The sequence below is a fragment of the Clarias gariepinus genome, chromosome 10, assembly GCF_024256425.1.
Source record: "Clarias gariepinus isolate MV-2021 ecotype Netherlands chromosome 10, CGAR_prim_01v2, whole genome shotgun sequence".
Taxonomy (NCBI): Eukaryota; Metazoa; Chordata; class Actinopteri; order Siluriformes; family Clariidae; genus Clarias; species Clarias gariepinus.
The window spans coordinates 31,370,176-31,387,702 of NC_071109.1; the positions used below are offsets into that span (position 1 = coordinate 31,370,176).

At 42.0% G+C, this 17,527-nt stretch overlaps 1 protein-coding gene across 1 annotated transcript; it reads right to left on the bottom strand.

Moving 5' to 3' along the window:
• Positions 1-10,793: 10,793 nt before the first annotated feature.
• LOC128531917 (cytochrome P450 2F2-like) lies at positions 10,794-16,194 on the bottom strand. The gene is made up of 9 exons (XM_053506103.1): positions 16,018-16,194; positions 14,603-14,765; positions 14,297-14,449; positions 14,038-14,198; positions 13,759-13,932; positions 12,348-12,533; positions 12,097-12,297; positions 11,884-12,025; positions 10,794-11,715 (listed from the first exon to the last, which is right to left on the bottom strand). Exons 1-9 carry the CDS (start codon positions 16,177-16,179, stop codon positions 11,519-11,521), a joined length of 1,539 nt encoding a protein of 512 aa, XP_053362078.1. The 5' UTR covers positions 16,180-16,194; the 3' UTR covers positions 10,794-11,518.
• Positions 16,195-17,527: the final 1,333 nt, after the last annotated feature.

Sequence of the window (17,527 nt, forward strand, 5' to 3'; positions counted from 1 at the left end):
ATATGCATTAAGTTCAGAGCAATTTGGTTTGGGCAAAAAAACTTTTTTTTTTTTCATGCAGATGTTATCTGTAACTCTCCAATGTTGGCTACAATCATCAACTCACAACCATCACAGCCTTTTCATTTGTACTCGGGCACCGGACAGGGTTTTTGCTTAAGGATCTTTAATCTTGCACTTGATCCCCTAGCCATTGTTTTTCGTAATCAAAATTAATTCATAATATAAAAGGTGTCATTGTTTTTTTGCACATAATTTAAGTTATCTTTATATGTTGTTGTTAGTCTTTCGGCTGTGCCCGACGAGAGGTCGCCACAGCGGACCATTGAGTTTGCACCAACAACTTTGCATGGGTTTTTGTCATGCACACTCGGAAGGCGACCGGCACTAGGACCCGGAAGTTAAGCGGTCGCAAACCAGGAAGTATAAAAGAGGTAAACAAACCATAGCACCTCGCTCAGTCATTGAGTTTTGCCGATGCCACGTCGGATTCCTACATCTAACTGTGAGTACTCACCTTTTTGGTTTCAATTCCTGATCGAGTGTGTATTTATAGGACGCGGATTATCCTGCCTACTCGTGTTCTTCCGCGTTTGGGTTTACCATTCACGCTACAAAGGGCTAACCGCTAAAGCTACGTCTTCTGGTCATCTCAGGTTAGTTCTTGACAGAATGACTGAGCCTACCGCGGTGAACCCAGCGGATTACGCGCACCTCTGCGATGTGGTTGATCAGCACGCCAAGCTCATCAACACGCTAACCGGGGAGATCGCTAATCTGCGCCGGGACTTCCAAGATGTTGCGGCCCTGCGCCGCGAGGTCGCGGAGCTCCGGCGGGAGAACGCGGATCTCCGGGCGGCTGTGGATAGCGCGGCTAGCCGGTCTCCTGTCGCGGCGGCCGCGGCGCCGCACCAACCCCCCCTCCTTCTGATGTATTTTTGGCACTCCTGGATAAATGGGACGGCACGGACGGGAAGTGTAATGTGTTTTTAACAGCGCTTGATCTGGTGTTTGAGTTCAATGCCACCAGGTACTCCACCGATCGGCTACGCATCACGCTTCTGGTCTCGTTGCTATCCGGGCAGGCAGTTGAGTGGGTCACGGCAGTTCTCCGGGCGGATTTAGACACCGCGCACTCATATAATGAGTTCACCCGGCAACTCAGACTCACGTTCGAACAACCCGTGGGCAAGGTGGAGACCGACACCAAACTCTACCATCTGCGGCAGGGAGGATCGTCCGTGAGCCGGTACGCTGCTGAGTTCCGGACCCTCGCTGTGCAGACCGACTGGGGAGATGCCGCGCTCCGGACATCCTTCTACGAGGGACTGGCTCCACGTATCAAAGACGAGCTCGCCGGGCGAGAGCTTCCTGCTACCCTGGAGGGGATGATCCAGCTCTCCCTCCGTATGCATTAACGCATCCTCTCTCGCCCGAAGCCAGCCCCTAGGACCCTGCCGCCTGCACCCACCTTCTCCTACACCACGCCACGACCACCTACTGCTCTCACCACCTCCACTACTGGACCTGTCGGATCTCCACCTCCTGCCGTGGTTGACACCGGAGCCGGGGAACCCATGCAATTAGGACGCGCCTCCCTGACCGTTGCGGAACGCGAACAACGGTATCGAGAGGGGCTGTGTGCCTACTGTGGGTCGGCGGCGCACCACCGAGCTATTTGTCCGATTCGCCCGGGAAACGCGCAGCCCCGGTGAGTGGAAGGAGAGACTCACCGGGCCCCCTCCACCTCTCCTCCACAATCGACGCCACCATCTCACGCCGCGGGTAACTTCATTGACTCTAATTATGCCAAAGATTTGGGGGTGAGGACTGAGGCGTTATCCCAGCCGGTAAAAATCACTTCGGTCGACGGTCGGCCCTTATCATCCAGCCCTATCACCCATCAGACCCAACCCATCACGCTCGCCATAGACCAACACCAGGAGCAGATCCAATTCCACCTTACAACCATCTCATCACCGCCCATCATCCTCGGCTATCCCTGGCTGTTACAGCATGACCCGATCATTTCGTGGACCCGGAACCGGATTCTCCAGTGGGGGCCGACCTGCACCGAACTCTGCCTACAGGCACGGACTGGGACGTGTTCCAGGGAGTCCGAGGCCCCCGACGTCGACACCAACGCCATCCCTATCGCCTATCGAGACTTGGCTGAAGTTTTTTGTAAGAAACGAGCTACCCATCTCCCGCCTCATCGCCCTTACAACCTGGCGATAGAACTTCAGCCGGGCTCCGTCCCTCCCCGCGGCCATCTCTACTCGTTATCCACCTCGGAGACGCAGGCGATGGAGGAATACGTCACCAACGCCCTCCGTCAGGGAACCATCCGGCCCTCCACCTCGCCTGCCGCCGCGGGGTTCTTCTTCGTCAAGAAGAAAGGGGGCGAACTTCGCCCATGTGTCGACTATCGGGGGCTAAACAACATCACCATTAAGAACAGACATCCACTACCACTCACCAACTCAGCCCTGGACGCCCTCTCTGGTGCCACCGTATTCACCAAGTTGGACCTCCGGAGCGCCTACAACTTGGTGCGCATCAGAGAGGGTGATGAGTGGAAGATGGCATTTATCACACCCACCGGACATTATGAGAGCCTGGTCATACCATTTGGACTCTGCAACGCACCCTCGGCCTTCCAACAATTCATAAATGACGTCCTCCGAGACATGCTGGGCCGATGGGTGTTCGTCTAACTGGACGACATCCTCATCTACTCCCGCCACCTGGAAGAACATATCCAACACGTACGTTTTAAAGAGATTGCTCGCTCACCAACTGTACTGCAAGCTGGAAAAATGTGCTTTTCACCAGCACTCCACCACGTTCCTGGGTTTTGTCATCTCGCCCCAGGGTGTGGCCATGGACCCGCAGAAGCTAGAAGCTGTACGTCACTGGCCCCTACCCAGGACACTCAAACAGCTTCAGCGGTTTCTCGGGTTTGCGAACTTCTATCGTCGCTTTATCCGGGGCTACAGTACAGTTGCAGCACCATTGACCAGGCCCTCACCTCACCCATTTCAGCTCAATCCTACCGCCATCTCAGCCTTCAAGGAACTCTGTCATCGCTTCACCACCGCCCCGATTCTTCTTCATCCGGATGCCAATAAACCCTTTGTTGTGGAGGTGGAGGCGTCGGATGTGGGCGCCGGCGCGGTTTTCTCCCAGCGAGGTCCAGACCAGAAACTGCACCCTTGCAGTTTCTTCTCCAAAAAATTTGACCCCACTCAGCAGCGATACGGGGTAGGGGACCGCGAGCTGTTGGGCATAAAGTGGGCTTTGGAGGAATGGCGTCACTGGCTCCAGGGCGCCAGTGAGCCTTTCATCGTCTGGACTGATCACCAAAACCTGATCACCATCAAGAACCTCAAGCAGCTCAATCCACGACAGGCACGGTGGGCACTATTTTTCGAACAATATAATTTCCATCTTTCTTACCGTCCGGGGTCGAAGAACACCAAAGCCGACGCCCTATCGCGCCAGTATGAGGACGATCTCCCCCGGGCGGAACCCGTGCCTGTCATCCACCCATCCCGAATCCTCGCACCCCTCCACTGGGATTTGGAGACCAGGGTCCGCCAGGCACAGGCGGCGGAGACCGAACCGGCAGGTGTGCCGCCTGGACGACTCTACGTACCCCAACAGCTGCGAGCGGAGGTTCTCCAATGGGGGCATTCGTCCACCATCGCCGGACATTCTGGGGCGCGACGAACCCTATCATTTATTCAACGAGCGTTCTGGTGGCCCTCCTTGAGGAGAGACGTCCTCGAGTTCGTTCAGGCGTGCCCGGTGTGCGCCAGGGCAAAAGACACAAACCAACCAACTCCAGGAGAACTCCAACCACTCCCAGTTCCTCGACGGCCCTGGACGCACATCGCCCTGGATTTCATCACGGGCCTGCCGGTTTCAGAGGGTAAGGACACCATTTTAACCATCGTTGATCGGTTCTCCAAGGCCGTGCACCTGGTGGCCCTAGCCGGACTCCCATCAGCTAAAGACACCGCGGAATTGATTTTGGAACACGTAGTCCGACTGCATGGGTTCCCAAAGGACATCGTCTTGGACAGGGGGCCCCAGTTCACAGCCCGGTTCTGGAAGGCCTTCTGCCGTCTGATCAATTCCACCTGTAGTCTGTCATCCGGTTACCACCCCCAGACTAATGGTCAGACGGAACGGACCAACCAACAACTGGAGCGCTACCTGAGATGTTTCGTGTCCGATCGCCAGCGCTCCTGGGCCCGCTACCTCAAATGGGCCGAACTGTCCCACAACCTTCACGTCTCCTCAGCCACCAACCTAAGCCCATTTGAGGTGTGCCATGGTTTCCATCCTCCCATGTTCGACCATCAAGAACCGGAGGTTGACGTACCATCGGCCCAACAGTTGGTCCGTAGGTGTCGGCGGATATGGAATCAAGCGAATCGCACCATCCAGCGAGCCAACACCAGTTACGTCGCCCAGCATCGCCGCCGACACCCGCCGGGACGGTTGTACCACGTAGGTGACAAGGTATGGTTATCAACTAAAAACCTCCATCTGCACACCGAATCAAGAAAACTATCACCAAGGTTCATCGGACCATACCGCATCACTTTACGGATTAACCCTGTCACCTACCGGCTCCAGCTGCCTGCGGCGCTCCAGATCCACCCAGTCTTCCATACTTCACAGCTAAAACCCTTCATCACTTCACCTCTGGTTCCACCCACCCCCCCTGCTCCTCCTCCGTGCGACGAATCCTTGATTGAGGAGCGATCTTGGGTTCCAGCACGGTTCATCCTCGACCCTGAGCTCATCCGGGACTACCGTCACAGGGTATCCTCCACCTCAGGACCGTCTGAAGCCGGTCCTGGACAGGGGGGTACTGTCATGCACACTCGGAACGCGACCAGCACTAGGACCCGGAAGTTAAGCGGTCACAAACCAGGAAGTATAAAAGAGGTAAACAAACCATAGCACCTCGCTCAGTCATTGAGTTTTGCCGATGCCACGTCGGATTCCTACATCTAACTGTGAGTACTCACCTTTTTGGTTTCAATTCCTGATCGAGTGTGTATTTATAGGACGCGGGTTAGATTGTGTCTTTCCCTTGCTCCCCATTTGTGAGAGTCCTTAGATTAAAAGCGTGATTATCCTGCCTACTCGTGTTCTTCCGCGTTTGGGTTTACCATTCACGCTACAAAGGGCTAACCGCTAAAGCTACGTCTTCTGTTCATCTCAGGTTAGTTCTTGACAGTTTTACAACGGATGAACTTTTCGCAACCCTCCCATTTTATTCGGACTTTGGCCTGCCAACTATATGCAGATGATTTATTACTATATCTTTCAGACTACCCATCTACCCATTTTTTCTGGTTATACAATTAACTATAATAATTGCACATTTACGCCTTATGAACAATTTTACTAAGCATGAGCTTACCTTTCTCTTATTTAAAATAACTGATGAACATTTTACTTGGGTTAGTTATTCCTAAAGATCACATTCTCATACTCATGCTAAATTTTACTGAAGCTTTGAATTATCCTAAGACCTCTATTGAAAAGTGGAAAAACTTGCCTTTTTCTTTAATACCCTTTTTTTTTTATTGTAGGTCAAGTAAATGGACCATTAACCATTAAGGTCCATTAACAATCTTGGTAATTTCAGAAAACAAACAGTGTGTAAAATAGACCTCTGGATATAATTTTCTTTAAAATTGCAAAAGAAATTATTTATGATGGTTGTAAAGGTAATTCTTTTTTCTATTTATATGGCTAAGTAGCACATTTTGTGGGCATTTTGAGAAATCTGCAGATTTGGTCACCAGAGCTTCTTTCACTGCCTTTAAACCATTAAGCTAACCAACAGCTAGATTTCTTCCAAAATAGTGGTTACAAACATTCCCATAATGCTCAGCCAACTACAAAAGTGTTTCTTTTTTATATTCAAAGGGTCATTTAATTTCTGTTCAACTATTTTAAAACAGCATTTACATTCAGCTGGGGCTTTTTGGGGGTCTAAACATAAAATTCTCCCTTTTCTTAAATTATGTCATAATCACTGCATGAAAAGAGCTGTATCCGGACAAATATGGTATGAAAAATCCCCGCTAAACTTTAATTTTGCCAGATGTATGAGGCAGACTGCTTGGAGAGAATGCAAAGGAAATTTTGTGAAATGACCAGATATCTCATGTATGTGGATGTATACGGGAATCGATGAAACCTTCAAGGAATCCTCACAGCTAGCAGTAAGGGGTGATGGCTGTGAGGTGCCTTTTGTATGTTAATGACTAGCAGGAAGAGGTGCTGTCCTTATCATAGCCGGGTAGGGGGATTTGCCGTGGTGTGCATTTGTCTCTTCAGCTTGAGGGTTTGAAGGAGAAGCAAGCTGCACACACTTCTCTTCTCAAAGAAGTTATCCAGAGTCTTGATGCATTTAAGCGCAAGTTTGATGAGAGAAGACCGCAGGAAGAGTCAAGCCATGTGCATAAAAGAGCTAAGAGGGCATATAACGTGGGCATCTTTATCTAACCTGACAATATAGCAGTAAATTATACCTTGCTAAGTTAGCCTAAGCATTTGGCTACACATCTACTTTTTGTTACTTGCATTGTTGTAGGAGTCCAGCATATTTAACAGTTTGTCACGTCTGAATTATACAACGTTGTTTACAAATGTATGTATCAAAGCGTTTTCAATTTAACATTACAGGAAGCTGTAAGGAGCCTCCATAATTCAGAAAACAGCCCACATAAATATGATACACAAACTGGGAAAGAATGTTGTTTCTTTACATGCTATGTATGGGGTTTTACATAATCATTTTAAATGTAATTAATGACACTACTCTCTTTCCACACAGAATAAGTTTACTTTATGATCAGGCAGTGATGACGTATCTGCTGAAGGAATTAAAGATGACTTGCAAAGGCAGACCCTGGGTGTATAAAGGGTAATCAGAAATTGTTAATGTAATTATTTTCATCTCCCTTTATTTTGTCCCTCTAATAATTTGAATTGTTTCTGTCACTTATCAAAATTATTTTGTCACAGGCAGGAAAGATCAGCTAAGAGACTCCATTAAGACGGGCTAAAAACCGACAGAGATACAGTGGTGTGAAAAACTATTTGCCCCCTTCCTGATTTCTTATTCTTTTGCATGTTTGTCACACTTAAATGTTTCTGATCATCAAAAACCGTAAACTATTAGTCAAAGATAACATTGTTGAACACAAAATGCAGTTTTTAAATGATGATTTATATTATTTAGGGAGAAAAAAAATCCAAACCTACATGGCCCCGTGTGAAAAAGTGATTGCCCCCCTTGTTAAAAAAATAACTTAACTGTGGTTTATCACACCTGAGTTCAATTTCTGTAGTCACCCCCAGGCCTGATTACTGCCACACCTGTTTCAATCAAGAAATCACTTAAATAGGAGCTACCTGACACAGAGAAGTAGACCAAAAGCACCTCAAAAGCTTGACATCATGCCAAGATCCGAAGAAATTCAGGAACAAATGAGAACAAAAGTAATTGAGATCTATCAGTCTGGTAAAGGTTATAAAGCCATTTCTAAAGCTTTGGGACCCCAGCGAACCACAGTGAGAGCCATTATCCACAAATGGCAAAAACATGGAACAGTGGTGAACCTTCCCAGGAGTGGCCGGCCGACCAAAATTACCCCAAGAGCGCAGGGACAACTCATCCGAAAGGCCACAAAAGACCCCAGGACAACATCTAAAGAACTGCAGGCCTCACTTGCCTCAATTAAGGTCAGTGTTCACGACTCCACCATAAGAAAGAGACTGGGCAAAAACGGCCTGCATGGCAGATTTCCAAGGCGCAAACCACTTTTAAGCAAAAAGAACATTAAGGCTCATCTCAATTTTGCTAAAAAACATCTCAATGATTGCCAAGACTTTTGGGAAAATACCTTGTGGACCGACGAGACAAAAGTTGAACTTTTTGGAAGGTGCGTGTCCCGTTACATCTGGCGTAAAAGTAACACAGTATTTCAGAAAAAGAACATCATACCAGCAGTAAAATATGGTGGTGGTAGTGTGATGGTCTGGGGTTGTTTTGCTGCTTCAGGACCTGGAAGGCTTGCTGTGATAGATGGAACCATGAATTCTACTGTCTACCAAAAAATCCTGGAGAAGAATGTCCGGCCATCTGTTCGTCAATTCAAGCTGAAGCGATCTTGGGTGCTGCAGCAGGACAATGACCCAAAACACACCAGCAAATCCACCTCTGAATGGCTGAAGAAAAACAAAATGAAGACTTTGGAGTGGCCTAGTCAAAGTCCTGACCTGAATCCTATTGAGATGTTGTGGCATGACCTTAAAAAGGCGGTTCATGCTAGAAAACCCTTAAATAAAGCTGAATTACAACAATTGGGCCAGAGTGCTGTAAAAGACTCGTTGCAAGTTATTGAAAACGCTTGATTGCAGTTATTGCTGCTAAGGGTGGCCCAACCAGTTATTAGGTTCAGGGGGCAATTACTTTTTCACACAGGGCCATGTAGATTTGGATTTTTTTTCTCCCTAAATAATAAAAACCATCATTTAAAAACTGCATTTTGTGTTTACTTGTGTTATCTTTGACTAATAGTTAAATGTGTTTGATGATCAGAAACATTTTGTGTGACAAACATGCAAAAGAATAAGAAATCAGGAAGGGGCCAAATAGTTTTTTTACACCACTCTATTTGGCTTTAACCCTTACTGTAGCTCCCCAGTTCACTCATAGCTCCTACCAAGGATCCTTCCATTTTTATCTGTGTTCATTCCCTCACTCTCTTGAACATTCCTGCACTATAGTCATATATAAATAAAAAGATATTTTATTTAAAATGAAATATCTTAAAGGCTTCCCTGGTATCTATTTCAGTTCTTCCCCATGATCCATTGCACATGGCTTTTTGGCCCCCTGATTCTAAAGAGGAAAAAGAAGCAGATACAAAACCCAACAAGAATTAAGGAATCCAACATGATCATAGTTTGTTTTTTATGCCTATGTAATAAAAATATATATTTTTTAACATTGGTGAAAATTAGAATAATCGGCCTTTATTTTGCCACCCCAAGTGGCAAGTGTGTAAATTAATAAGCTCTTGTCTAGTATTCCTCAATCTCATGTGCATGACCTAATTGTCTGCCTGGCTTTAGCCAACATGTTGATAGACTATATGGCTACTGGTATTTAACAACATTTGTTTTAGAAGGAGTGAATGTTGTGTTGTGATTGACCAGTTGAGCTGTCAATCCCGCTAAAGGTTGTTTTGTTTACAATTACCTGTCTAGTTATTGTGGCTACGTATTATTACATAGTTACAGGGGTACAAAATACAACAAAACAAAAAAAAAGAATAACTTTAACATCTACATTATAAAGAAACTGTTAACTACATAAACAGTGCCACAAAAGTTATATTCAATGAAGTGGAGCATTAAGCATTACCTGACATGGTTCCTCCTAACCACAATTAAAGAGTCTCAAGCCTTTATTATTCTTATTATACATACATATAATCTCACACACCGTTGGGGGCGACATAACACACTCGGAGGACAGTGCTATTCGCTCCTCCTGCTTGTGTGAGCTCACAGATGCCTTGATTAGCTGTAGAGCCGCGATTAATGTGGGAGCACGAAGTACCTCTCATTCCTCCCCTCTAAGAGAGCTCGGCCAATCAGCTCTCTCTAGACCTGCGGCTGCGAAAGGTTACAGCATCACCCAGGAATCGAACTCGCGATAGGGCGAGCACTTTACCACTTTTAAATGAGTTCATTATTAAACTGATTTTAGTTTAATGGTCCAAACATTCTTTAAGCCAAGTCAAACGTGTTCAAAAATAGTGCATTTTTATTCATTTTTAGTTAATTTTGATTTCATTATTCAATAAATTACACTTTATTATGTGTTCTGATGCACAATATTTTCAGCAAACATTGATGCATAGTTACTTTTTAGGTCATAAATTGAACAAAGATAAAAACATTATTGTGGCATTGTGCAAAAGTTTGGGCGCGCTACATAATCAGAGTAACACCTCCTCTGGCAGATATCACAGCTTGAAAACGCTTTTTATAGCGAGCTAAAAGCCTTTCAGTTCTTGCACTTGGGATTTTTTTCCATTCTTCCTTGCAAAAGGCTACTAGTTCTGCAATATTCTTTGGTCGTCTTGCATGCACAGCTCTTTTAAGATCTACCCACAATTTTTTACAGGGGACTGTGATGGCCATTCCAAAACCTTCAGCTTGCGTCTCTTGAGGTATTCCATAGTGGATTTTGAGGCATATTTAGGATGATTGTCTTGTTGGAGAAGCCATGCTCTTTTCAGCTTCAGCTTTTTCACAGTTGGTGTGATGTTTGCTTCCAGAATTTGCTGGTATTTTGTGGAATCTATTCTTCTCTTCACCTGTGCAATGCTTCCTGTGCCACTGACTGCAACACAGCCCCAAAGCATGATACGTAGATCCACCCCCATGCTTAATATTTAGCAAGGTGTTCTTTTCATGAAATGCTGCTCCTTTTTTTTCCTCCAACCATGCCGTTGCTGATTGTGGCTGAAGAGTTATATTTTAACTTCATCAGCCAACAACACATCTCCCAAAACACATCAGGCTTCTGTAGATGTTCTGTTGCATACTTCTGGCGTTGGATTTTATGATGGGGACAAAGGTAAGGTTGTCTTATGCTGACTCTTCCATGAAGGTCAAGCATTGCTGCACAGTGAAATGGTGCACCACCACTCCTGAGTCTGCTAAATTTTGCTGCAGTGAAATTGGTCTATTGGTTTTGATTTGTCTCTCCGACCAGCATACGAGCAGTTCTCTCCGAGTTTTCTTGGTCTTCCAGATCTCATCTTGACCTCCTCAGTTCCCCTGACCTGCCATCTCTTAATTACATTTCTCACTGTGGAAACTGCAAGCTGACAAGGCTTTGCTATTTTCTGGTAGCCTTCTCCTGCATTGTGGGCATCAATAGTCTTAGCAGCTGCTTAGAGGAACCCATGGTTGTTGCATGTCTGAAGTAATTATGCATCAATGTTTGCTGAAAAAATTGTGCATTTTTCCATTTCCAAGAGAGACTGTGTTAACAACTTTTCAATTAGAAAAATCACAAATTTTTTATTTATCAGGGGGTGCCTAAACTTTTGCACAAGACTGTACAGTACATACATTCTAATATTTCCAACATAAGATGGGTTTGTCATCAAATACTCTTTCTACAGTATAGATAAATCTATTTATATAATATTTTCTCAATGTTTAAGCTGAAGCAAGTATTGCAAAGAACCACTTAAAACCAACAACAGAACCAGAATACTAATAATGGTTATTCTCTATTCCAAATGTCCAAAAAACATTTCAACCAGTTCCTTTAACATTCTTAGCATTCTTCTTCTTGTGAGTCTATTACTGCATCAATAGTTCAGTTATTGTGATATAATACAATTTCATTTTCCATAAAGAATGTGTCAGTATATATTATATCTCCAGACAATTTCTAGATTTCTCTAGCTGTCTGTCTCAGCCTAATTCCCATCTTGTATGGTTTGGGTGTAAGTGTGATTCCAAACACAGGAGTGAAATCTGGGTCTCCTGCATCTTCAGGCCAAATGAACTGAAAGCGTTGAAGCAGGGCGACCAAGATAAGAAAGAGCTCCATGCGAGCCAGACCTTCACCCAGACATAAACGAGGCCCTGCACACACAGACACAAATTAACCCTGTTTACTCATTATTAACTTCTTTCTTTAATGTTTGATAAATGTTCCATGAAGTCAAGTCCAAAACCTATGTCGACAGCACTTGACTGGGTCAGATTTGGGAAATTTTTTTGTTCCATTTTTATAACAATGTGAGCTCTCACCAGCAGAAAATGGTACAAATGCCTCAGGCTTCTCAAACTGTCCTTCTCCATTGAGGAAGTTTGATGGGTTGAACTCATTAGGAAACTTCCATTGGCCTTCTTCACTCAGCACTGACGAGAGGTTTGGGATGATAATAGTTCCCTGGAAACAGTGGATAAAATACATCAACATGGGCAGCAAAGTTATATCCACACACTGTTTGAAATCACCACCTTTGGGATGCTGTAGCCCATCAGTTCAGTATCTCTTGTAGTTGAGTGGAATACACTCAGAGGGGTGATGTTGGCGATGCGCTGACACTCATGGATTACAGCCTGTGTGTACGGCATGTTGTGTCTGTCCTCAAAAGACACATTAGATTTTCCCTGTAGAACCTCATCAATCTCCTGCTGACATCTCTCTAAAAACAATATGTTTGGCTCAGTTACAAATCAAATGAAATCTATGAATGAAACATTCTAATGTCTATGCAACAAAACTTAATAATAAAGTGCAATGAAGTAAAGGTTGAACCCTGAATGTCTGGATAAGCCATGAGGTAGAGGAAAGCTGTAAGAAGGGTGTTGGACGTGGTATCAGTTCCAGCCATATGCAGATTTAAAATGTACATTACCAATTGGTCTTCATTGAATGTGGATCCTATTTTTCCCTGTTAAAAACAGACAGTCCAGTTAGTTCAGTTTTAAAACTAGAACCTTTGGTTATATGACTCATATTTAATGCATATTCTATGGAATCTAAGTAAGATACCCTTGTGCAGTTTTATTCCTTTTTTTTAATGCTTCTCTGTGTACACTTTACATTTTACAGATTTTATATATTTTGTTTTTGAATTATATTTGAAGTATTTTAAATTTAAGTTTTGTAAATCTGTAAATTTGGAGACTTGTACATTCCATCCATTTTATTTTTACATTTTTAATTCTATAATTAGTTTAACTGTATTCTACTAGTGCAGGGGATGGTTTATTAATAGAACTTTAATTATTAATCGTACTCGGTTTAGTTTTCAGTGCACATGTTTTTTTTTTTTGTTTTGTTTTTTTTGTACCACATGACCCCTGGGAGGCCCCGTACAAAAAGTTTTTTTGGCTCCCTGTGTTTTCTTATTTGTGGGAAATGGGTCCAATTGGCTCTTTGTGTGTTTAAGGTTGCCAACCTCCAAAGTGCAATTTTTACTTTATTGTAGTGAAATCTTTCTCATATAAGAATTTTACTGCATACTATATTGTGTATAGTTGTGTATGTGACAAATAAAAATTTGAATTTGAGATTTTTTATTTATTATAAAATACTTCAAATGTTATACACTATGAAGCACAGTAAGTAGTGATTTTGGTCTATTATTATTTACCTTGCCTATTATTTTGCAAGTTTTTGTAAATTTTTTCTGCTGTGGATGGTCTTACATAGATTCCCAAACAATGTATTTTTTTACAATTTAAATACAATTTAAACAATTTAGTGTCAATAATGTCTCCCTTGATTTAGTACATGACTAGGACAGTATATACATATGAACTGCTGCTCACTCACACTCTGCTCATATTTAATACCTTTGAATTATCTGCTCATATTTTTATCTTTTTACTACTTGTTTTTACAGAATAATTTTAAAAGAGCAATGAACTGCAGTTTCCCTGTCTGGTATTACCCAGAAGAGAATGCTTTCCTTTTTCCTTTTAAGGTTTATTCCTGGAGCGACTTGCTTTATATCACATTATACAGGTGAGGGCCTTGCTCAAGGGCCCAGCAGTGGAAGCTTGGTGATGCTAGAGTTTAAACATGTACTGTGAGATACCACTGAATTGTACATGAAATGTTGGACATTTAATAAATCCCCAGAACAACTTTTACACCACACAAACACATACCATATCAAGATCATTCAGATAGCAGTCGACAAAGTCTCTCGGCTCTCCTCGGACTCTTGTTGTCTTGTGGGATTTGATCATGTTCATTGTCATTTCTTTAAGTAAATTGTTGTTTTTAAACAATTTTATAAAAGGAAGAGGCAGAGATCTTATCCATGGAAGTGTATCATAGATCTATATAAAAAAAAGTATAATATATACATATTTTTTTTCTTTAAGCATGAACAGTACATAGAATTAGCATAATGCAGTCAGTAATCAGGTGATGATATGTCTCACCAATGACCAAGGTCCATTAAGAATCTTGGTAATTTCAGTAATCCATTTAACAGATTTATTAAGGGTTTCTTCACCGTATTCATATCGAGTGCCAGACAACATCAGGTAGATGATATTTGATGCTGCATCATGGAACAAAGTCTGAGGATGTAAGACACTTCCTACAAATAGAAAATCATTTCTTTGTAGACTCAAAAAAAAACCATATTTGTCAGCTACCATCAACAAAAACATGATACATAAAGTGGGATGTTGGTACCCGCATGCTGTTCCAGTTTTGCAACAATATGTTCAATTTCTCCCAGAATCCTGTTCTCCATAGACTGTTTTCCCATACCAAAGTTCCTCAAGGTCATGATAGCAAAGCGCCGATGCTCCTTCCATGCAGGACCATAATCAGCTAGTATGACTCCTGTTTCATTTTACTCATATTAAAATCTTTATTTCAGAGTCAGTACATAAAGTATCCATGTCACAGAAATGTGTATGGAAAATAGGCCTTTAAGTCTAATTCTTTTTAAATTTTGTTCATGATGGTTGTAAATTTAATAATTTTTAATCTTACCTTTTCCTTCCATCATATGGCTGATTAGCAAATTTTGTGGGCGTCCAGAAAAATCTGCAGATTTAGTCACCAGAGCTTCTTTTATAGCTTTCAAACCGTTAAGTACAACAGCTGGGCTTCTTCCAAGATAGAGGCCATAAACATTCCCATAACGCTCAGCCAACTACAAATAGACAAGTTTTTATTTATTAGATACATATTCAAAGGGTCATCAATTTCCAACTATTTTAAATCCAGTTTGGGAAGTGTATTATTATTATTATGATTATTATTATTATTAAATACATTTTATGCTTGTGAAATTGTAAATATGGAAGAACTTTTAGATACACTAATAACCTGGATAAAAGTCTATACTGCATGTCATCACAATAAAAGGTTGCTGGCACACGATATTGTCAAGAGTTTGACATTGTTGAAAATGTGGTACGATGAAAAGTTGCTCATAGGCATTAATAATATATTGGCAAATACAAAGTAAACAGAAATTTCCACAAGCAGCACTACGAGTACTGGAAGACTGCAGGTCAAAATCACAAGGATTGCAAATGCACATGTGAAGGCAAAACGCCTATATGCAAGGCCTCTGATAGCCCATAGCTCACTGAGACTATGCTGCTGATTTGCAAACATAAGAAGGCTAAGCACCTCTGTCATGGTTCTGTCAATGGTACTTTAAAGAAACATCCATTTCAGGCTAGAATTAGAATTGTGCACTGTTTGGCTTCCCCAGAAACAGGAGAGGGCTACACACATACAAACAGACACACAAGGGTATGTGCATTGACGCAGCGACGATGAAGCTGGTACTGCATAAAAAATGGCAACCAATAACAACGGAGACAAAATGGAAAATATTTGAGAGAGGTAAAAAGATGGCAGACATTGCTTGTTCTTTTAACATGAATCGTTCAACCAGATAAATCTGAAGAACATTGTACTGTTATATACTGTAGCCAATTGTGTTAGTATTCTAGTACCTGCAATATACAATTTTTTTTGGACTTACAAACAATTGGGCTTACAAACGGTAAATCGTTATACTCATGCACATGTAGGCGACTTATATGTGTATGTATGTATATAAAACGCAACAAATTACTTTTATTGTATACTTCAGCAAAAAAATGGTTGTAAACATAGTCCATGTCACATTTGGTATTAAATTTAAGTATTATAAGAAGTTTAATATTTGTTTGTTTATTAGTGTGTTATTATTATTTATATATATTTGTTATATTATTGATTATAGTTTTGCAGAAAGTAAAACTTTTCTTCTAGAATAAATAATGCACAAAAGACCCAAATAGAAACTTTTACATTCTAATCTTTATAAAAAATTAAAACCATTTCAGTTAAGTCATAAGCCTAGAAAACAATTTTAGTAATAAATATATAATTATATAATTACATACCAATTTTAAGTCTTTCAAAGGATTGTTGATGTTAAAATGAAGAAGGTTGCCAACTATGGGTAGGGGTCGGGGCCCAGGGGGGAAGTTCTTTGGCTTTTGGATCCTGATTAGGAAGAAAAAGAGGCAGATGCAAAATCCAACAAAAATAAAGGAGCCCAACATGATGCCTGAACTACTGCTGGTCTACACACTGTGTTAATTTGGCTGGTACACCAAGATCTTTCACTGACTCAAACTGTGAATGCTGTTAATCATTTACATAAGGGATCTCCAACACATTTAGTCCAGAACTCAGGACCAATAGTTCTGATGGTTTGTGGTTTGTGTTACATTGATTATTTGTACAAAAGACTAATACTTTAAAAAATACGTGATTCCTGTTTTAAGTAAAGTAAATAAATTAATAAATAAATTAGCAACTCTGATAGTGTCAGTATATGTCACTACTAGTGGTGGATCTAGAAATAATGGCAAGATTTTGGCAGGGTGGCATGAAAAAGCATTATACACATATTATAAACATCTTTTAGTTATAGCATGGCATGTATTAATTACTGATTTTATGATTTTTCCTATCTATCACCTATAAAGTTGTAAAGTTGGCATGTCATTTAAGATTTTTGTGAAAAAAAATATTTGTGGTGACATAAGATGGATAATAGAACACATCAAGATGTTTTGGGGAATTTTTGTCTGTCTGTTTAAACTATTTGTTGGTGCTTGCATCACGTACATTTTTTAAAATGGGGTTTACAGGTGTAATTGGCAGAGCTTAAAGTAACATATGGGCTTTGTTGCATCGGCCCACAGGAAGCGAAGATATGCTACTTTAAAATTTAAATGAAAAATGCCCTTATATCTGACTTCATCTCAAAATTCGACAGATGATGCTGTACATTTTTTAATACGCGCTTATATAACATAAAATAAAACTGTATTCATAGTCCAAGGAAGAGGATGGAAGATTAACACAAGTCATGTTTGCAGGTGACCACAAGGAAAAAAAAAAACTTTTAAAGAAAGGTTTTGACCAGAATTTTGGAGGAGTAAAGGTTAGGTAATTAACCCAAAAACAACGCACCAATTGTTAATCATAGTGTTGTTAGCATTTATTTTTTATTTCTAAGGATCCAAATGTTGCAATATATATTTGAGCGTGTTAAGACAAAAAGCCATCGCGGCCCAGGTGCACCACTATATGAGGCTGGTTTGGGCCCTAAATATTAGTTGAATACGTTGGTGTGTGTGTGTGTGTGTGTTTGTGTGTGTGTGTAAGACATGTGAGGGTTAGTGTGTGTGTGTGAGAGAGAGAGAGATAGGTGTGTGTGTGAGTCTGTGTGTTACATTTGTGATGTGTGTATTAGCATGTGTGTGATGTGTGTGAGACATGTGACTTGTTAGTGTGTGTGTGTATGTGTGTGTGTGTTCGTGTAAAGTATGTGTGTTTCTGCTGAAGGCCTAGTTAGCTGGCTAGCGAAGACGAGACAGATTTACCTGAAACATAAATTAA

Excerpts from the sequence above, each read along its gene's own strand:
- LOC128531917 (XM_053506103.1), bottom strand. The coding sequence starts at position 16,179 with ATGTTGGGCTCCTTTATTTTTGTTGGATTTTGCATCTGCCTCTTTTTC. Across the intron at positions 12,534-13,758 it reads ATCTGAATGATCTTGATATG|GGAAAAATAGGATCCACATT; the intron begins GTATGTGTTTGT and ends TGTTTTTAACAG. Across the intron at positions 12,298-12,347 it reads TTAAGTTTTGTTGCATAGAC|ATATTGTTTTTAGAGAGATG; the intron begins ATTAGAATGTTT and ends ACTGAGCCAAAC.